The following is a 16758-nucleotide window of genomic DNA, read 5'->3' as shown; positions in this document are numbered from 1 at the left end:
GTAGGCGTTTTTTACTCCGCAAAGTCTAACTTAGACCGCAGTTTAAGAAAACCAGTGAACATCCGAAATTGTCTATAAGTGGCTTATTTTGAAATAAATTTTTTGTAGATAGTTTGTGTATGCCTGGCGTAGTGTACAACAGACAGTGAATGTCTCGGTTCGTTTGTTGGAATTTAATTTAAAATATTTTAAGTACCCTTGTTTTTAATGAAAAAATATTTCTTCATAAGACGATTTTGGCATTAGTTGGATGTTGGTAGGGTGGCTGTTTTAAAAACAAACAGTCTTGGAAAAATTGTACCCATTTTGTCGCAGCTGCCCTCTTATCCACTGGTGGTATTTTGCCAATCCGCCTTCCGCCGATGTAAGTGCACATGATGCAGTTGAACTATGTGAAATTAATGGTTTACACATCAAGAGTATTGATACAGCAGTGTATTGGGATTTACTTTTCTTTAGATGGCTATGAAAAAGACAACGTGATTTACAAATGGAAAGACGGCGCGGGGAAAGTGGAAAAGAAGAGCATCGCTCAATTTGACATGAATGAAGTGGAACTGAACTCAACCACTATACTTTATGTCAGTGGTTAGTGATAAATGTACCTACAATTTAAAATTCTTTTCTAATGATCCTATTCCATAACTTTAGCCTGCGATGTCAACCGCTGTCCGCTTAGCTCAGTTGTTAGAACAACGGTCTGTCGATCGGGAGGTTGTGGGTTCAAACCCCGGCCGGACCAAAAACGAGGGGTCAATTCAGTAAAACTTTTACACGTGTAATTTACAAGTGTAGCTATTGTTCTCAGACTTCAAAACAATGGCTACACTTGGAAATTACACGTAAAGAAGTTTTATTAAATTGACCCGAGGGTATTAAAAATAACCCAGGGTATTTAAAAAAACTGGTGAGATCAAGCTGGCTATGATTTTAAGATGATCGCGTCTTTGAGCGATGACATTAAGCTGTTGGCCTTCTCTCCTTCATCCTTCTTTCATTAGTCAAATCGAAGAGAAGGTAAAAGAACCCACACTATGTGGTCTTCCTTTCAAGCATCACGCATCATTCATATCATTGGCTATGGGTGGGTTACAGTAAGTTCATAAATGAACTATAAACCCCCGTGCGTCCGTTTGCACGCAGCCTAAAGCAGGGTCTCGTTCATTTCACCAAGTGTTAAGTGTTCCTCAAATCCATAGGTAATTACAGCGTACTTATCATCAGCTTTTACTTTAAACGACGCCTTGGTTATTACATTATCCAAGTGTTTTTCCCAAACACCCTTGTGGTTGTGATGAGTTGGATAGTGTTCTGGTTGGACCCAAGAGACACGAGTGATAGAGTTGGCTTGGGTATCACAACCATACTGACTATCATGTTTCTGTTGGGCTCCGTAAACATGTCGCTACCTCGTGTTAGTTATCCTAAGGCCATTGACTGGTACCTCATCGGGTCTTTTCTGTTTGTCTTCCTGGTTTTGATGGAGTGCATCCTGGTGTACATTTTGCGTCCAAGAAATCGAGATTCCAAGAACAGCGTGCAACGGAAAGACCTGGATTTGGAAATGAGCACCATAAATAATCTTCAGGTGGGCATAACGAATTGTTGTTGAAATTAAATTCAATGATGGTCTTGCAGCTGCTATTTACAGACAAACTGGGAAGCCCCTTCATTAACCCTTTAAACACTAAGATCAAAAAATTTGAATTCTCATTTGTTGCCCCTATTCATTTCCTACACAAGTAGTGGGGAGAAGTTGATAAAGTATCAAGCAAATAGGCCATTTGCACTAAGAGGCCATGTGACATCGTTTTTATGAAAATGAAAGTTATATGATTTTGCCTTCGAAAAACGACTCGTGGGTCATATCTTAAACAAAATAATAGTGATTTGGTTTTTCAAACCCGCACCATTTTCTTAAAATGAGTAACTTCGTAAATGGTCACGTGACCAAAATGTGATTTTTAAAATTATGAATTACCTCTTTCTGAACACAAATTTTGCACTTAAACTTCAAGGAAAATGTTGAGAAGATGATGTGGTAACGTTTACAACACATCTGAGGGTAACTATCAAACGTTTAACAAGATGTGAGCAAAAAGTAGTGTTGGCCACCATGTTGGAGGCCAATACGAATCATACTACTTTGTTGAAAAATCAAAGTGCCGTAAAATATCTCCCTTAAATGCGTCTCCTCTCAAATTTCGGGTGTAAGATAATTTTTATGTGCTCTGTCAGTTTTTCGCATTAGCAAGATTCTAACTCATTGTTTAAAGGAAGCATTGGTCACGTGACCTCTTAGTGCAAGTGGCCTATTCATCTTGTGTGATCATGTCCGTAATTCTCATGAACACTCTGTTTTACAAAGCATTGATATTACAAGGAGAAATTTGATGCTCATCACTCTTAGGGCTTAAAGGGTTAAGCACTATCAATAATACAAAAACAAGTGAGCTAAAAGTTAAACTAGTCTCAAGTCTAAAGGGTTCTTTCACTCGCCCATATTCATAAGAAAATTAAACAAGTGAGTGCCGCAACAACTCCCTAATGGGCAATAATTCAGTAAAATTGCTTGCGTGTTTAGCAACGCGATGTCTAGACCGAGCTTTTTTCTTTGGCTTCTTGAGAGTAGGGGTGGGCTTCGGACCCTCCCCCCTCCTCACCCCACCCCAAGAAAAAAGGGATCATTTTACCTTTCTGGGAAACTGCCCACCTACCCCTCCCCTAAGCCAACATTTTGCCTTAAATCGAAGTAAGTATTAATGTTGGCTTAGGGGAGGGGTAGGTGGACAGTTTCCCAGAAAGGTTAATATGATCCGGTAAAAGCAAGAGAGTATAATGGAGGAAATCTTAGGGAGTTGGCCAGGAAATGTGAATTTCACTAAAGTTTTTTTTTAGAGTTTGTAATTAAGCGGAAGTCTAATTCCTGCAGAGACGTCGAACATTTGGATCAATTTAGGTTTCTGGGAAACTGCCCACCTACCCCTCCCCTAAGCCAACTTTTTGCCCTGATTGAGAACTAAGTGATAATGATGGCTTAAGGGAGGGGTAGGTGGGCAGTTGATTGTTGGAAACGTCATGAAGTCCACGCGCGAATGCCTCAAAGCAAACAATGCAGAATATTGTAATGGCGACTATTTTATTCTCTCTTGACAACACTAAATAGAAGTTTGCGGACCTCTCCGGAAATCAACTTCCTTTTTATTTGAAGCTTTTGATTAGTCTAAAAATAACTTTGTTGAAACTCATATATCCTAAGGGCAAGTCTGGGCGTTTCCATCTTTGTCCCATAATTCTCTTTTCATAAAGGGGTAAAAGAACTGCCCGGTATAAATAGGGTTAACTTTAAAAGATTAATATTAGTGAGTTTGCGCAACAGGACGGCAGGAAGAAGAGGACGGCAAAACGTTTGTATGTGACAAACGTGACAGGGCTATTACTTCCGTGTTTTGTCGAGATCTTCATTTAACATTAATATTTTCTGGTCCTAAACGAAAAGATTTGTTTAATGGAAAATGAAGTTTGGCGAAAAGTTATCTCAAACAAAATTATTGTCACGCTTGTCCCACAGGTTTTGCCGTCTTCTTCCCTCTTTCGTCCTGTTCACTATTAATTATGACTTTCAGGATGCGCCAAGAGTGGAAAACATCGCTCTGAAACAACGCGAGAGTACTAACTCAAGTAATGGCGAACCAGCTCAGGGCGATGCAGAGGATGAGATGATTGAAGTGTCTCCTGCGCGTGCTCAGAAAGGTTCAAGACGATGCTCCTCATGTAACTACGGAAAAATCGTTGATTACACTTGCCGGTTCTTGTTTCCATTTTCTTTTACTTTGTTTAACGTGCTTTATTGGTATTATTATTTGTCCGATTGACTCCAAAAACTAGAAAACGTTTTTTCAAGTCGCAATGTGGAGGCCAAAGTATGATGTCACGATGGGTGGTTGGGGGGCGGGGAGACTGTGTTGATAGGCCAGCTATTTTGCTATTTTTCAGTTAGATACTTGATAGACAATTTTTAAAAATCATATGAGGAACGTTGCAGTATTTCCAAAAAATGAATCTAAATGTAAAAAAAAAAAGGTTTTTTAACAAAGGCTTAAGATAATGTTGAAAATCTAAATAAATTTCTAATACACGTACATTGTATTATAAAAAGTTTAAGTCCTAGACTTAGACTGACGATGCTTGGAATAAATCATAATCGCCAAGTTCCTACCATCGGCACTAAGGAGAAAATATTGCCTTAAAATTTCTATAGCACAAGAAAGGCTAAAAATTTCTGGATAACCGTTTCATTCATATACGATATTCGGAGTTTTTCTATCAACTCTCCTCCGATTTTCGGAAGCGGATTTTTCACAATTGGCGATTATTGGTTTAAAGGTCAATTGAAAACTTCGGTATCAAGAAAAATTGTCCCCTAAAATTTTCTAACGAAAGTACTGGTCACTCCGTGTCCTCAAAGTTTCGACCAGACTTTTCGGGATCGCTAAAACTTTCGAGACGGCCAAAGCTCCCCTAAAACATCCGAACAGATAGATAGTATTTAGGGCAGCTCCAAATTAACGAAACAGGCTAAAGCATCGAGAAATGTACTTTAGACGTTTCGGGCTTGTTTGGAAAGTTTCGATCGTTGGGTTCCCCCTGTAACTAAGCACCGTGGACTGTATGTATGTCGTTTCGGCCACTTTTCAGCACAGCAGGGCAGTTAGTGCGAGTTATTGATTCAGTCTTCATGATCCAGTCATGACAAACTTATCAGTAATACTGTTTTTCCATATCCAAATAGTGGATCATTGTAAGTTTCTGGGAAACTGCCCAGATACCCCTCCTCTAAGATAACATTTTGCCCTAAGTGAGAAGTAAGTGTTAATGTTGGCTTAGGGGAGGGGTAGGTGGGCAGTTTCCCATAGTTACCTTTTTCATTTCTTATATCCACTTTTTAGGAAAGGGAATGCCTTACTTTGTTACAGTGTGTTCCATTGTTATTGCAGGAGTCAAGTTCTAGGTATAGGGATTCTTTGTAGGCGGGTAAAGATGTAAGGCTTTTTTTTTTGCGATATTTACCAAGTCTTATATTATGTGTTTATTTGAATAAAAATGAAATCTTTAAGTACAAATCTTTGGCACAATCCACTTTAAAATATTTCAGTGCCATTCATTAGTGTCCGAATCAAAAATATCGTATTACAGACATTACGCCCAACATTTATGAGGCAGAAATTTATGTTTCAAGTCAGTATCCCAGTTCGTCGTTCACTAAGTGTCACGTTCTTCCCACAAATACAGTGGAACCTCAATATAACAAAGGGCCAAGGGACTGGCAAAATTTATTCGCTATAACGAGGTTTCGTTATATTCAGGTTCTTTTCCATATATTTTGCTATTACTGGTGTAAAGAAAATCGTTTGTTATACCGAGGACTTCATTATATGGAGGTTCTTTACATCGAGATTCCACTCAAATACTTTGATTATAAACATTTTGCGTTGGAGTGACGTTTTTTTCTTTTAGACAATAAACTTTGAAACCTTTACCATGACTACCTAAATTTTTCAGACAAAGTAAATAATGCATACGCCTGGCTGTTATTCTACCATCGACTATCCAATAATCAGGTAGATCAGAAACTATGCTGTTCCACCAGTGTAAACAAAGTAGGTGGGGTGAAGTAACTCAATTGAAGAAAACTTAACTCAACACTGGGGAAAAATGCTAAAGCCAAAGAACTTTATCGTCTCCTAGTCATATCACAGCATGCACATTACAATCAATCAATCAAACTTTATTAAATGGCTTCCACATACATTCTACAGTTTAAAGTCTGGTTTCAATCGATGTAGAAACACCGATTTTGTAAGCTGTTAAATTCAGTAGTCTTAGACCATCGCCTATGATTTCTTTTTATTGTGTTTTAAAGCATGGATTAATCTAGCAAATTAAATCCGTTTGACTGAAAGTGGGCTAAAAAAATCAGGATTCATGTTCATAAAATTAGACTCACAATACTACCTCGCAAGGTTCCTGTCTTCGTTTTTCAAGTGTTCTAAGGAGTACCCTTGAAATCGCGTACAGCTTTAAGCATCTCGATCATTTCTCTTTCCAATTCATCTGCCAGATCTCTTAGCTTCTTTACAGCTTGTGGTTCCTCTTTGCCATGAGAGTTAAGCTTCATCGCTGATGTAACTAAAGTATAGATATCAACAGGCAAAAATACTGCACTTATAGCGAACCCACCAATGCGAGCAGCGTTGCCTGCTATTCCAATGGACCTCAAAACTGCTTCAACACCTTCACCCGCTGCTGTTGCAGCTGCCCTCCCGCCAGCTTTCGCACATTTACCCACATCCACCAGGTTTTTTATCAAGACAGCTAAGTTTTTGTGGTAACTAAGACAATCCAGGGCAATTCCACGAGACAATTCAGACACTTCACGATGGAGCTCGTTTAAAAGCTTTTCCACAGGCTCCTGTGCTTGGCGATCGGTTTCAATAATTTCCTGTACCTTGGCAAGCTTTGTTTTGAAAATTTTACTTCCGACGAGGCCTGAACCAGCAGCAGTTGCTCCACCCGCAGCGCACATTGCTCCACCAACAGCTGAGAGGATCGTAGAAGTTCCCAAAGTAACAGGAGCAAGGCCAAAACCAGTTGCCATTAAAACAAACCCAGCGATGGAGAACGACGATCCAGAAACTTTAGCGACGTGGACATTTTTATCATGTCCCATAAGCTCATCGGCCAGTCCTCGCAAAACTTGAACAGTTTCCACTCTCTTCTTAGCCCACGAATAGATGCTTTCTAGAAGCTCATTCGAACGCCTTACGAGTTTCTTGCTCAGGGGCATTTCGACCTTTACAGGAATAACATTTTGCTTTGTTTACTTGCTTCTTGCATCACCTTTCCGAGAAGTTTTTTTTCATTAGCATCACAATGGTATGCCGTTTAACGTGAACAGAGGGATGCTGGCTGTTGATGAAAGGCTTTACAACTTAAACTCATGTATTTTACGGGAAGATTGTCCACTCAGAAATTGCACTCGATCTGTTATCAAACACAGGCCCGTTGTAAAAAGTGGAAGTCATAAAGATTACTATGGTTACCTTAACTTTGACAGACATCTTGCAAATTTGGACGTTTTTAAACAGGTCTTAACATCTGTGGCAGTGTTTGCTTATTCTGAAGTGGGGATTCATGCAACACTAAACGAAAACATGGCCAAGGATGTTTAAAACAATAAGTTAGTGTAACTATCTTAGCATTTTTCTCAAAATAATGACTGAACTACTTTTGCGAGTAAAATGATATTGACAAAATGGTGCCGACAGTTTTAAACACCACTTTCAGTTTTCAGACACTCAGAATTTCCTGAACTTTCACAAAGTTTAGTAAAGTAATAGCGCACTGGTTATTATATTAAACTATAAATAGTGATAGTACCAACCTTTAGTTAGCTTTTTTTTAAAAAAACATTTCGCTCGTCTGACCGCGTTTAAGGTTACAGCCAAATATCTCTATTGTCTTTTCTTTGCAAGGTTTATATATTTTTTTGAAAAGTAATAGTATATGCGCAGGCATACACATAGAATCATGATTATTTCTGAATTCTGCGTAAGAAGATAAGATTCGGGCAGTTGGAAGTTAATTTGAAAAAAATATTAGGCCTGTAAACGGGATTACGTTTTTACAAGGTCCTCTATTTTCGATTCATTAGGGCCATTTATACAAGGAAAAATAAGACGCGTCTTAAATAAGACGCGAACTGTACCATTTATACGAGCATGTCTTATCTAATAAGACGCGTCTTAGCTAAGCCGCGTCTTATTTTAGACGAAATGTGCCGTTTATACGGAAAGTTCGCGTCTTATTTTTCTTCGTATAAATGGCCCTATTGATACCCTAAAGGTGAATTTGTTACACGATACGATTTGCAACGACGAATTGAGCGCAACACATGTTATAATGTTGGAACAATATAGCAACCATCTGAAACAATGACGTAACAATGTCGCGATTCTGTGTTTGGCGCGTCGCGTTGATAATCGTTCCGTGAAGGAACCTAACCATATTTTTCTTGGATCAGTGTCTTGTAACACAAACGAACATCTTCTCTTTCTGTTTTTCTCTCTCCCCTATTTGTAGAATCCATTTCGTTTTTTGTCATACTTTAATCTGGTGATCCCTAGCTAGGATTAAACCAACAAGTAAAACAAGTCAAATTATTGAGACGTGCCAGCCAAGATCAGTGTGCAGAGGCCCATATACCGAGGAGGCTGTGATGGCACCTCGTTCCCAGGGTTCTCTCCGACTCGTTCAACAATTTGCACAGCGCTTTCTCTTACTTGGGTTATAGAGCGCTAACATTTCCGTTGGAGAATTTACTTCTGGTACATTTTGAAAAACAGGTAAACACCACTGCAACTCAATCTCTTGGAACGGACCCGACGATATTAACCTGGGAACCTCAGAGTATTATAAATGGACGAACACTTGTGATGAGTAAAGAACTGAAAGTTGTTGCTGGACCCAGTTGTTCGAAGGCCGATTAGCGCTAACCCAGGGTTAAATTTTCCCCCGCGTCTCTTTTCCTTTTCATCAAAAGTATTTTCTCTAGCTAGTTTCTCTATTCTTTTTAGAGTGGGCAATCATCAAATTGTAGGCAAAAAGAATTTAACTGAATTTGCTTTTTATGCTTTCATATCTGATTTCAAATTTTCGCACTTACCTTGGGTTATCTTAACCCAGCTTTGAACAACCCGGCCCTTAGAAGGATTCTGGCAGAAGCGGTAAAAACCACTTCATCGTGCCAATGGCATTCCATACTCTCCATTAATTTTTCTCTATATTCAGGGTGATAAAGCGATCTTCGAAGACGTATTTTTGGTTTAATGAAATGCAATAAGAATTGCAAATTTCGCGTGACATTGGGTCCAGGTGGCTCGCGGCCAAAGACATAATCGCTTCAGCGATAATAAGTCATGTGTTTTCAGTTCTCCAAAAAGCAAAGTATTTTCCCTTAAATAGTACATTTCCATGCTGATCTTGCCAACAGAAACGAAAAACGAATTCATTTCTGACTAAAAAGTACGGTTAAAGCCGATCGTTGTCGGAATCAACGAAGTCCATCTGACACACGCGACCTTTCAAGAATAGGTTTAGGATATCATGGGATACAAATGGCGTTAAGGAACCACAACAACGCAGGTAAGGCTTCTACTTAAAATTATTTCTGCTCATATGCTGCTCAGTCGTTAAACGTCTTTCTTATAAGTTTGCAGCACTGTTGATAGCGAATTCATGGTTAAAAATATTAGTTAAACGGGCACCATTGTTGTAAGTCTCTTGGTGTTTTCTTAGAAAAGCTCCCATAAATTTGTTATTTTATCATTTATGTCGGACTGTAAGTGTTTCAAACAGTCTTAAGAGAGACTTTCAAGTACAAAATACCACTGAAACCACATCAGATCAAAATATTAATATTATGCTGGTTTCAGAATTTTAAAATCAAGCACTTTCCCTTTCAGGGCAAGTTTAATTTTTTTTCGGGGAAAACCCATTGTCTCTGTTTAACTTGGTGAATGACATCATTCCCAGAGTTTGAAATTAGTACAAGAATTTTCGAGCGGAAAACTACAGTGTAACCGTTTGTGCTTCGCAAATCTGCATATCATGGGTAGATTTTTTTATTACAAGTCTGGAGATTAGGCGACAATGATTGCCGGAATAGTCGGAAAATGCTACTTGTAGAGCGCGTAAACGTTTGCCAAGACTTTCGACCGCCATGAGTACCTCAGTATGATCACAGGCAGAGCACCCTCCGTTTCTGTGGCGGTTGTTATCATGTTTTTGATATCCGATTTTATGTACTTTATAGAAGAAATATAGAGGAACATTGCGGCGGCTACAAACTGTTCCCGAGAATACAGATTTGAAAGTAAATCTTTTCATAAAAGTTAAAAAGTGAGAGTCACGTGTCAGGTTTTGTCGCTGTGTAGGAACAAGGAGAGAAGAGGGTGTCAATGGGGTGCTAGCTTTGATGGTTGGCGGTTATTTTTTTTTCCAATTTTGACGGTTGACGGCTAAATTTTAGGGCTTTTGACGGTTATTTAGGGAAAATTTAGTCCAAGAAATAAAGTAAATGTTAAATTCTGTATAAATTAATATTAACAATTGTGTTTTGGATGTTAGTTGGCCTTTATTCACAAATTAAATTTCGAAATATCAAGATATAAGAAACTTGTAAGGTAAAGTAATGTTCAGAGAGAGTGTTTTTGAGAACTTGGCCCGTGGTTTTTCCAGTGCAGAGATTTTTCATTTGCTAAAAGTCCGCAAATATCAGTTGATTGAGTGAGCTTTAAAATACCTTGAAACGTTTTGACCGTTAATATCACTCTGACTGTTTGGCTGTATTCGCAGTCTGGGCGTGGTTACGTACTTTTCATGTTGGAGTTGTATCCAAAAGCTCTTTTTCCTTAGTTGTATTGTCCAGAGATAAAGGTTTTACTTGAGGATTACCAGCTTTACTACATTTGTTGTTATTGTACAGGAAAACTTAGAAATCCATAGAAACGCAAGAGCAAATTGTATGTATATATAATGCTCTTCGTCTCTTGTCCCTTGCTAGGGAACCTTCCAACAACACACAGAATATGGGAGGAAGACACTACGATTATAGTGTTAGAGCAAAACCAATACAGAACTCAGCAAACAGTGGCATTTCAACCAGGAATGTCCACACCGTGGCAGCAGTACAGAGCTGATGGACAGCCACGGGCGGTAGCTGTTTGCTGTGTTGTGGCTCTTTACTCTAGACAAAGCAAGGAGATATGGATTTGTGATATAACATCCTCAAATGCCAATGAGCTTGTTGTTGTAAGTTTAAATTTAAGTACACGTTCACATGACAGCGGACGAATTTTCAACCGGCTGAAAAATTTGACGGGACAGTTTGTTCACACGGGACCGTTTAATATTTCCTAGACTTGCCACAAAGCAGTGTAGGAGCTGCTTGTATGGTCTCTCCTAATTAGTCGCAGGAAACAATGACATGTCAGTCTTCCAATTGTTTTAGTATTGTATGGAGTTCTTGCCACAAGTCGACCCAGTGCGAGCGACGTAATAAGGGCCTCTTCATATGAGCCCGGTTGACCGGGCTGGCCCGGTTTCCGAGATCTCGCCTTACTTTAAATCCTTTGTAAAATTTGCGATGTGTTCATATGAGAGGGCGGGCTGGCTCGGTTCCCGAGATCTCGGTAAGCGGGCTGGAAATTTTGCCATACGAACACTTCATCCCGGTTACCGGGATGAATTCCGGCGGTCCTGATGGCATCGTCTTGCATTGCCTGCTGTCTTTTCCACATCATAAGCATCCCATTTAACTGTAGTGATACAGTCTTATTGTTAAGCGTTACTGAAGCAATGAAAGGCCCCAGGATAGGCCCGAAAGTTAAAATGTTTGTATTTCGCCATGCTTGCTTTGTTTCTCGAATTTGGCGCCAGAACTCGTCCCCAAGATCTTTGGCTTTTTCTCATCTCGGAAACAGTGCTGAAATTTCTCTTATGAACCCAGGGCGAAATTCCTCTCGGTAACCGGGCCAGCCCAGTCAACCGGGCTCATGTGAAGGGCCTAAGTCGCCAGTCGACTTGTTCCGCCCACAGAGAAGATTGAATTTAATTTGCACAATGTTGGCGCGAAAAAATGGTTTGTGACGTAAGTTTGACAATTTCCCGACTGACACCTAACCAGCAGAAACCAGAAACGGGCCTTGAGAAAGTCTAGGTGGTTCCTGGTTCCGTCGTGTGAACTAAAACGAATTTTCAAACGGATGAAATTCGTCCCATGTCGTGTAAACGTGGCCATTAACTTTTGTTGTGCGAAGATTAGTTTACTTCATGACGTCACGTGGTTGCATGTCTATTCGTCTGTCTATTCATTCTTTTAATATTCAAAAGAGTGTTGACAATGTCATGTAAAACGAAATTTTCTTGGGATCTGATTTTGCATATTTCGCGGGTATTGTAAAGATCTACTTTTTTATTATATGTTACATAATTTTTGCTATCTTGAACGTTAACTAACTTTCGACTTTTTTCTTTGTAATTTAAAACATATCACACTATACCGCTTCTTCCTTCTTCTTTATGATACAGCTGCACTCGAGTTATCAGTCCTTTTTAAAGCTACTGAATAGTAAAACTACATTGAGCAGCTAACCAACCGTACTGTCAAAGAACAATATTAATTTGTCATGAATTAAATTAGAGTCTGTGACTTAAACACCACTCAAAGACAAGCCTGCTGTCAAACGTAACCTTATCTTAACGATTTCACAAAAAAGTCCCCTTTTAATTTATTAAAGTTCTGTTTCACCTTCAAAATCAATGGAAATAAATAAAAAAACATGTTTGCGTTTTAATTTGACTTTTAACAAACACACTGTTGAGGAGCCGATTAATTGTAAAGGATCTTTGTTTACAAAAGGAATGACATTTCTCCCCTATCTCCACAGAATGACGGACAGTACAAGATGATCGTCACAGTATATCCACGAAGAAATGTTGTTGTTAGCAACTTTGCGACAGATAGCAGAGGAAATCGGCTTCCTTCCTATGCTCGTATGTTTGCCTTCCTTTTACCTCTCGATATTCCTATGATTTACAATGCGACAGTACAGCTTACAAAGGAGGATGGTGCCATGTTGTGTCATGAGATTGTGTTCACCATTAGAATAAACCTCCTGGAGGCGAGCGTTTCTTGGTTACAACAAAGTGAAAATCTGTTTGAAGTGGAATACCCTCTGCCGAAAATAAAACTTACAGGTAAAGAGGTATCAGCTTTGCATCAAGAATCTTGGACACTGGAACAGCAACCCCCCCCCCCCCCCCCCCCCGAGGGAGGGGGTTCTAAATTGTCCATTTATTTTGTTCCAGATATAGCGATTGCAATCTTGGACTGAATACAATGGAACAGCCTGAAAAAGGCACCTCATCCCGCCCAGGAAATCAAGGGTGAAGCCGCGCGAACGACAAAACGTGCCATTTTCCCATCTTTCATTTGGGGGATGTACGGGCTTAAATTTTCCATTTTTTTTGTCCGGGATTATAGTTCAGTTAACTCTGCGCTTTTTTCTTAGTGTGATTGTTCCTAGACCACACACATACATCACCCAAACATACCTTTGCACATCTTTATTTAAACCTCGGATCTAGCGCAATTTACCCGGGCAAAAATAAGACGCGTCTTACAGACGAAGCGTCTCAAATGAGATGCCATATTCTCGTTTAAATGGCACAAAGATGCTTTTACTTCTTAAACAAGATGTCATTCAGCTTAGGGGCATCTTACACGCTCGCACAAATCATACAGTTTGTGTCAATCTTAGTTAGTAACTCCCCTGATAGTTTTTTTGCCCTTAATTTACCGACGGTACTTTCGTTGTTTTTTTTTGTGAATTTTTCAATTTTAAAAAACTTCGCTTTCAGGAGTGCTGCGGTTTAACTTTGGTTGGAATGTCATAATGCACTTTGAGAACTTGGCAGACAATGGTAAATATAAAATAATTAAATGCAGTAGAAAACAGATATAGAGTTTTCTTAGCTGGGTGACCAGTACTCTGTTAGTCTCTAAATTATAGTCCAAATCTCATTGTTTTTAGAATTTACGATAAATGCCATATTATTCTTTGTTAACCATTATAAGTGGATTGCATTGCAGCCATAAAGGACAAAAATGACCATCATTTGCAAACACAGTTGAACCACCTTCCCGAAGGTGTGGCCTTGGTAAAGAAAGCACCTTGAAGTTTGTTGTTCTAAAATGTTTATTATACCAAGAGTTGATGTTGTAGACTGTACGACGGTACGATTAAAACAGGTTGTCCGTCGTGGGCAGGCAACTCGTTTGGAAACCTCGATAATTCACGATACAACCTTAACGTATGCGCGACCTGTGTTTTGGGATTTCAAGTATAACCTTTTTCTTCGAATCTTTAATTTTCTTCTTATAGCTTGTGTCTTGAATGGACCACTAAGTCATCTTTTTTCCCTAAGACTCTGTTAGGCTTAAAGTGCTGTTAATGACCGTTAAAATTTTAAAGCTTAGACAAAATGGTTATTCTTTCAAGGCACAATTTTTCAAGAAAGAAATAGCAATTTAGCATATTTCGTCACAGTTTTTTTTATGCCTGTAGGTGAATTTGAGGTCTACAGAAGACATAGATTGATACTAGAAAACTGGGCCAAAACAAGACCACATTATCAGGATCTAGTGGCTATGATACTGCTGGAGGTAAGTCAAAAAAGACTAATTTTTTACCAAGTATATTAACCTCGTTCCCGGGGAGAGAGATTGCGAATTTATCCTTTTGTGTCTTTGCTGTTACCAAACACGACTCCCCTATCTTTTACTAGTACTGACGGGAGAGTTTGCTTGAGTACTCGATTCATTCGGGTCCTATTGTCGCGCTCAAACTCTGTCAAGGATTGGGAGGGCCGAATGGGTGAGGAAGGGAGAGAGGGAGGTGGCCTTAATTTAGCCTACGTGTAGCCGCACCCTTCCCCCGACGAAGGAAAAACGGAGAGAGGGAGCTCCCTCTCTCCGTTTTTCCTTCGTCGGGGGGAGGTGCGGCTACACGTAGGCTAGTCTTAATTGTGTAGAGTAGTCTAAGTCCTAAGGGCTGGAAACAAGCTCATGGTTAGAGTGAAAACGTTTTAATTGTGATTTTTTTTAAGGAAGGTGTAGCGTGCTTAATTCAACACAGGCTAGAGGAGGGAATCAGCCTCGCAAGACGAGCGTGCCGTTTATCGTCGCACTTCAGCTGTGTAAATGACCGTGCTATTAGAGGCTATGCATCTGCAGTGTATGCTGCCGCTGAGAGATTTGCTGGCAATCAAGATGGTGCAAAAAAACACCTTGTTGACGCCTTGGAGGTGAGGCCTTAACCTTTTCGTGATAAATAAATATAACTAGTAATTAGTAATTAGTGTAATTAGTGGAAAAGGAAGTTAGCTGCTGCAGGTCCGCTTCCTCGTTCCCAGGGGCTTCTTGGGATTTTCGACGGTAGTCGCGGCATAAGGATCATGGGAAATCATCAAAAACGCAAGGGCACAAGCCAAGGCTACTCAACGTGAAAAGCGTAATGATCCCTTGCGCCGCGACTATCGCAGAAAATCTCTAGAAACGACTGGGTCAACGAGGCAGGTCAGTCCACTCAAATTATTAGGATCGACAGCGCTTCATTTTTGTTAAAGTGGGAATGGAACTACAACATTCTCTCTCCACTAAACAATGTTAGCTTCAAGTCTCGCAAGAAAAAAAAGGGTGGTGTGACAGAGTCTTATATTTCCCGTTTGCAGACCTACTTCCTAAATCTGAATCCTGTTTTTGATTACAGATATTTGAACCAATGGAACCGTCTACTTATACATCAATAACGCTTTACAATATTGGGGCAATAACGATGGAAAGGTCAGCCACAATAGGAATAACTTCAACAGAAGGGAAAGAGGCAGAGAATTTCCTTCAAAAGGCAGCAGATCATTGGATGTATCAACAGCTTAACACGACAATTCGAGTACTTCCTCGTGTATACAACAGACTAATTTCGCTATATCTCAAATCATCACCAAACACGGCACCGGATCTCAACGTTACTGTGTCTCAAGAAAGCTTGACGCGTGCAAGTGACGTCATCGAGAGATTCGAGAATTTGTTCCCCGACTGTTCCAAGTGGATGAAAACTACTTTCTGTCTCGGAAAGACAGATTATTGTATTAGGAAAAGGGATATCAATGAAGGTTAGAGCAATGCATTTGTTTTAATAAGTAACGTGGCGTCTCCATCACAGCATATCACCAGGGCTATCATCGTTATCATAATCACTAGCACTACCAACATCACTGTGATCACGACCTGGCAGCGGGGATCATCACCATCCGCAATTTCACCAACCTCATACGTCGTACGTAGAAGGACTTTTAAAAAACTGACTTGATCATGCTGACTGTTCGGATTAAAAACTTTCCTCACCTCACGCCATTGAGTAGTAGTGATGTTAGTTGTTGGCCTTGCCTCCTTCATCTTCGAACTAATGTTCAAATAATGTTTGAAAATGAAGAGCTTAATGCGTAGACCACGGTAATTTGGCTTACCCGGCAAGACCTGTACATGAAAAATGGACTCCCCGGGCCTACCGTAAAAAAGGGATATTCACAGAAAAATCCTTAAAATTAGCAATAGTTATCTTCGACAAACAATTAACAGAAAATGCGGCATCAACCTCACTAAAACTTATACGGTCATTGCAGGACTCAGGGTTGCTCAACAAGCCCTGGAAATTTCCTTGGCATCTGGATTACAAAGAGAAACAACAGGGGCAAGAAGACGAATAGATTTGCTGAGGGAACTTGACAACCACAGACGACATCCACCGGAAGTACCAGCGACATTGTAGATCTGCTGAACTTCTTTTCATTTCGAAAAACCAAAACTTTGTAGTTTCTATAGTGTTCTTTACCTCATAACTATGTCCTGGCAAATGTCACTGCAGGGCTTGTAACGCTTTAGTTGTTAGACAATCTCTAGTGGGAGCTGGTTTAAAGATTGCTCTAGAGAGTATACGACTGATACACAGTGTCCAATAAGTAGGTGGAGCATGAGATAACACAATGGTGCTGGTTACATACCGTGGAAAAATATAATTTATTTAACGTCAATAAAACAAATAGATACTAAAGATGTGGATTTTGCAGATAACGATA

The 16758-nt window shown here is 39.7% G+C and overlaps 3 protein-coding genes across 5 annotated transcripts in view; 2 read left to right on the top strand and 1 right to left on the bottom strand.

Annotated features, from left to right (window-relative positions):
• The window catches only part of LOC140941082 (gamma-aminobutyric acid receptor subunit rho-2-like), a 27495-nt gene extending 25747 nt beyond the window's left edge, over nucleotides 1–1748 (top strand). For both annotated transcript variants that reach the window (XM_073390046.1, XM_073390045.1), the window contains exons 6-7: nucleotides 460–588; nucleotides 1200–1748. In XM_073390046.1, coding sequence (XP_073246147.1) covers nucleotides 460–588; nucleotides 1200–1612 — 542 coding nt within the window. In that variant the 3' untranslated portion in view covers nucleotides 1613–1748. The remainder of the gene's footprint in view (nucleotides 1–459; nucleotides 589–1199) is intronic.
• A 4165-nt stretch (nucleotides 1749–5913) lies between these two features.
• On the bottom strand, nucleotides 5914–6847 carry LOC140940933 (uncharacterized). The gene has a single exon (XM_073389892.1). It carries the CDS (start codon nucleotides 6845–6847, stop codon nucleotides 6050–6052), a length of 798 nt encoding a protein of 265 aa, XP_073245993.1. The 3' UTR covers nucleotides 5914–6049.
• A 1955-nt stretch (nucleotides 6848–8802) lies between these two features.
• Nucleotides 8803–16742, top strand: LOC140941401 (uncharacterized). Of its 2 annotated transcripts, XM_073390396.1 has the most exons (8): nucleotides 8803–9204; nucleotides 10625–10872; nucleotides 12510–12819; nucleotides 13483–13545; nucleotides 14190–14287; nucleotides 14731–14928; nucleotides 15393–15795; nucleotides 16306–16742. In XM_073390396.1, the coding sequence occupies exons 1-8, from the start codon at nucleotides 9177–9179 to the stop codon at nucleotides 16449–16451; spliced, it is 1494 nt and encodes a 497-aa protein (XP_073246497.1). In that variant the 5' UTR covers nucleotides 8803–9176; the 3' UTR covers nucleotides 16452–16742. The 2 variants fall into 2 exon arrangements, with proteins under 2 accessions (XP_073246497.1, XP_073246496.1); XM_073390395.1 differs by lacking the exons at nucleotides 13483–13545; nucleotides 16306–16742 and having other exon boundaries at nucleotides 8805–9204; nucleotides 15393–15833.
• The last annotated feature ends 16 nt before the right edge of the window (nucleotides 16743–16758 follow it).

Source organism: Porites lutea, chromosome 6, assembly GCF_958299795.1.
Source record: "Porites lutea chromosome 6, jaPorLute2.1, whole genome shotgun sequence".
NCBI lineage: Eukaryota > Metazoa > Cnidaria > Anthozoa > Scleractinia > Poritidae > Porites > Porites lutea.
This window is presented reverse-complemented; position numbering and strand designations above follow the sequence as displayed.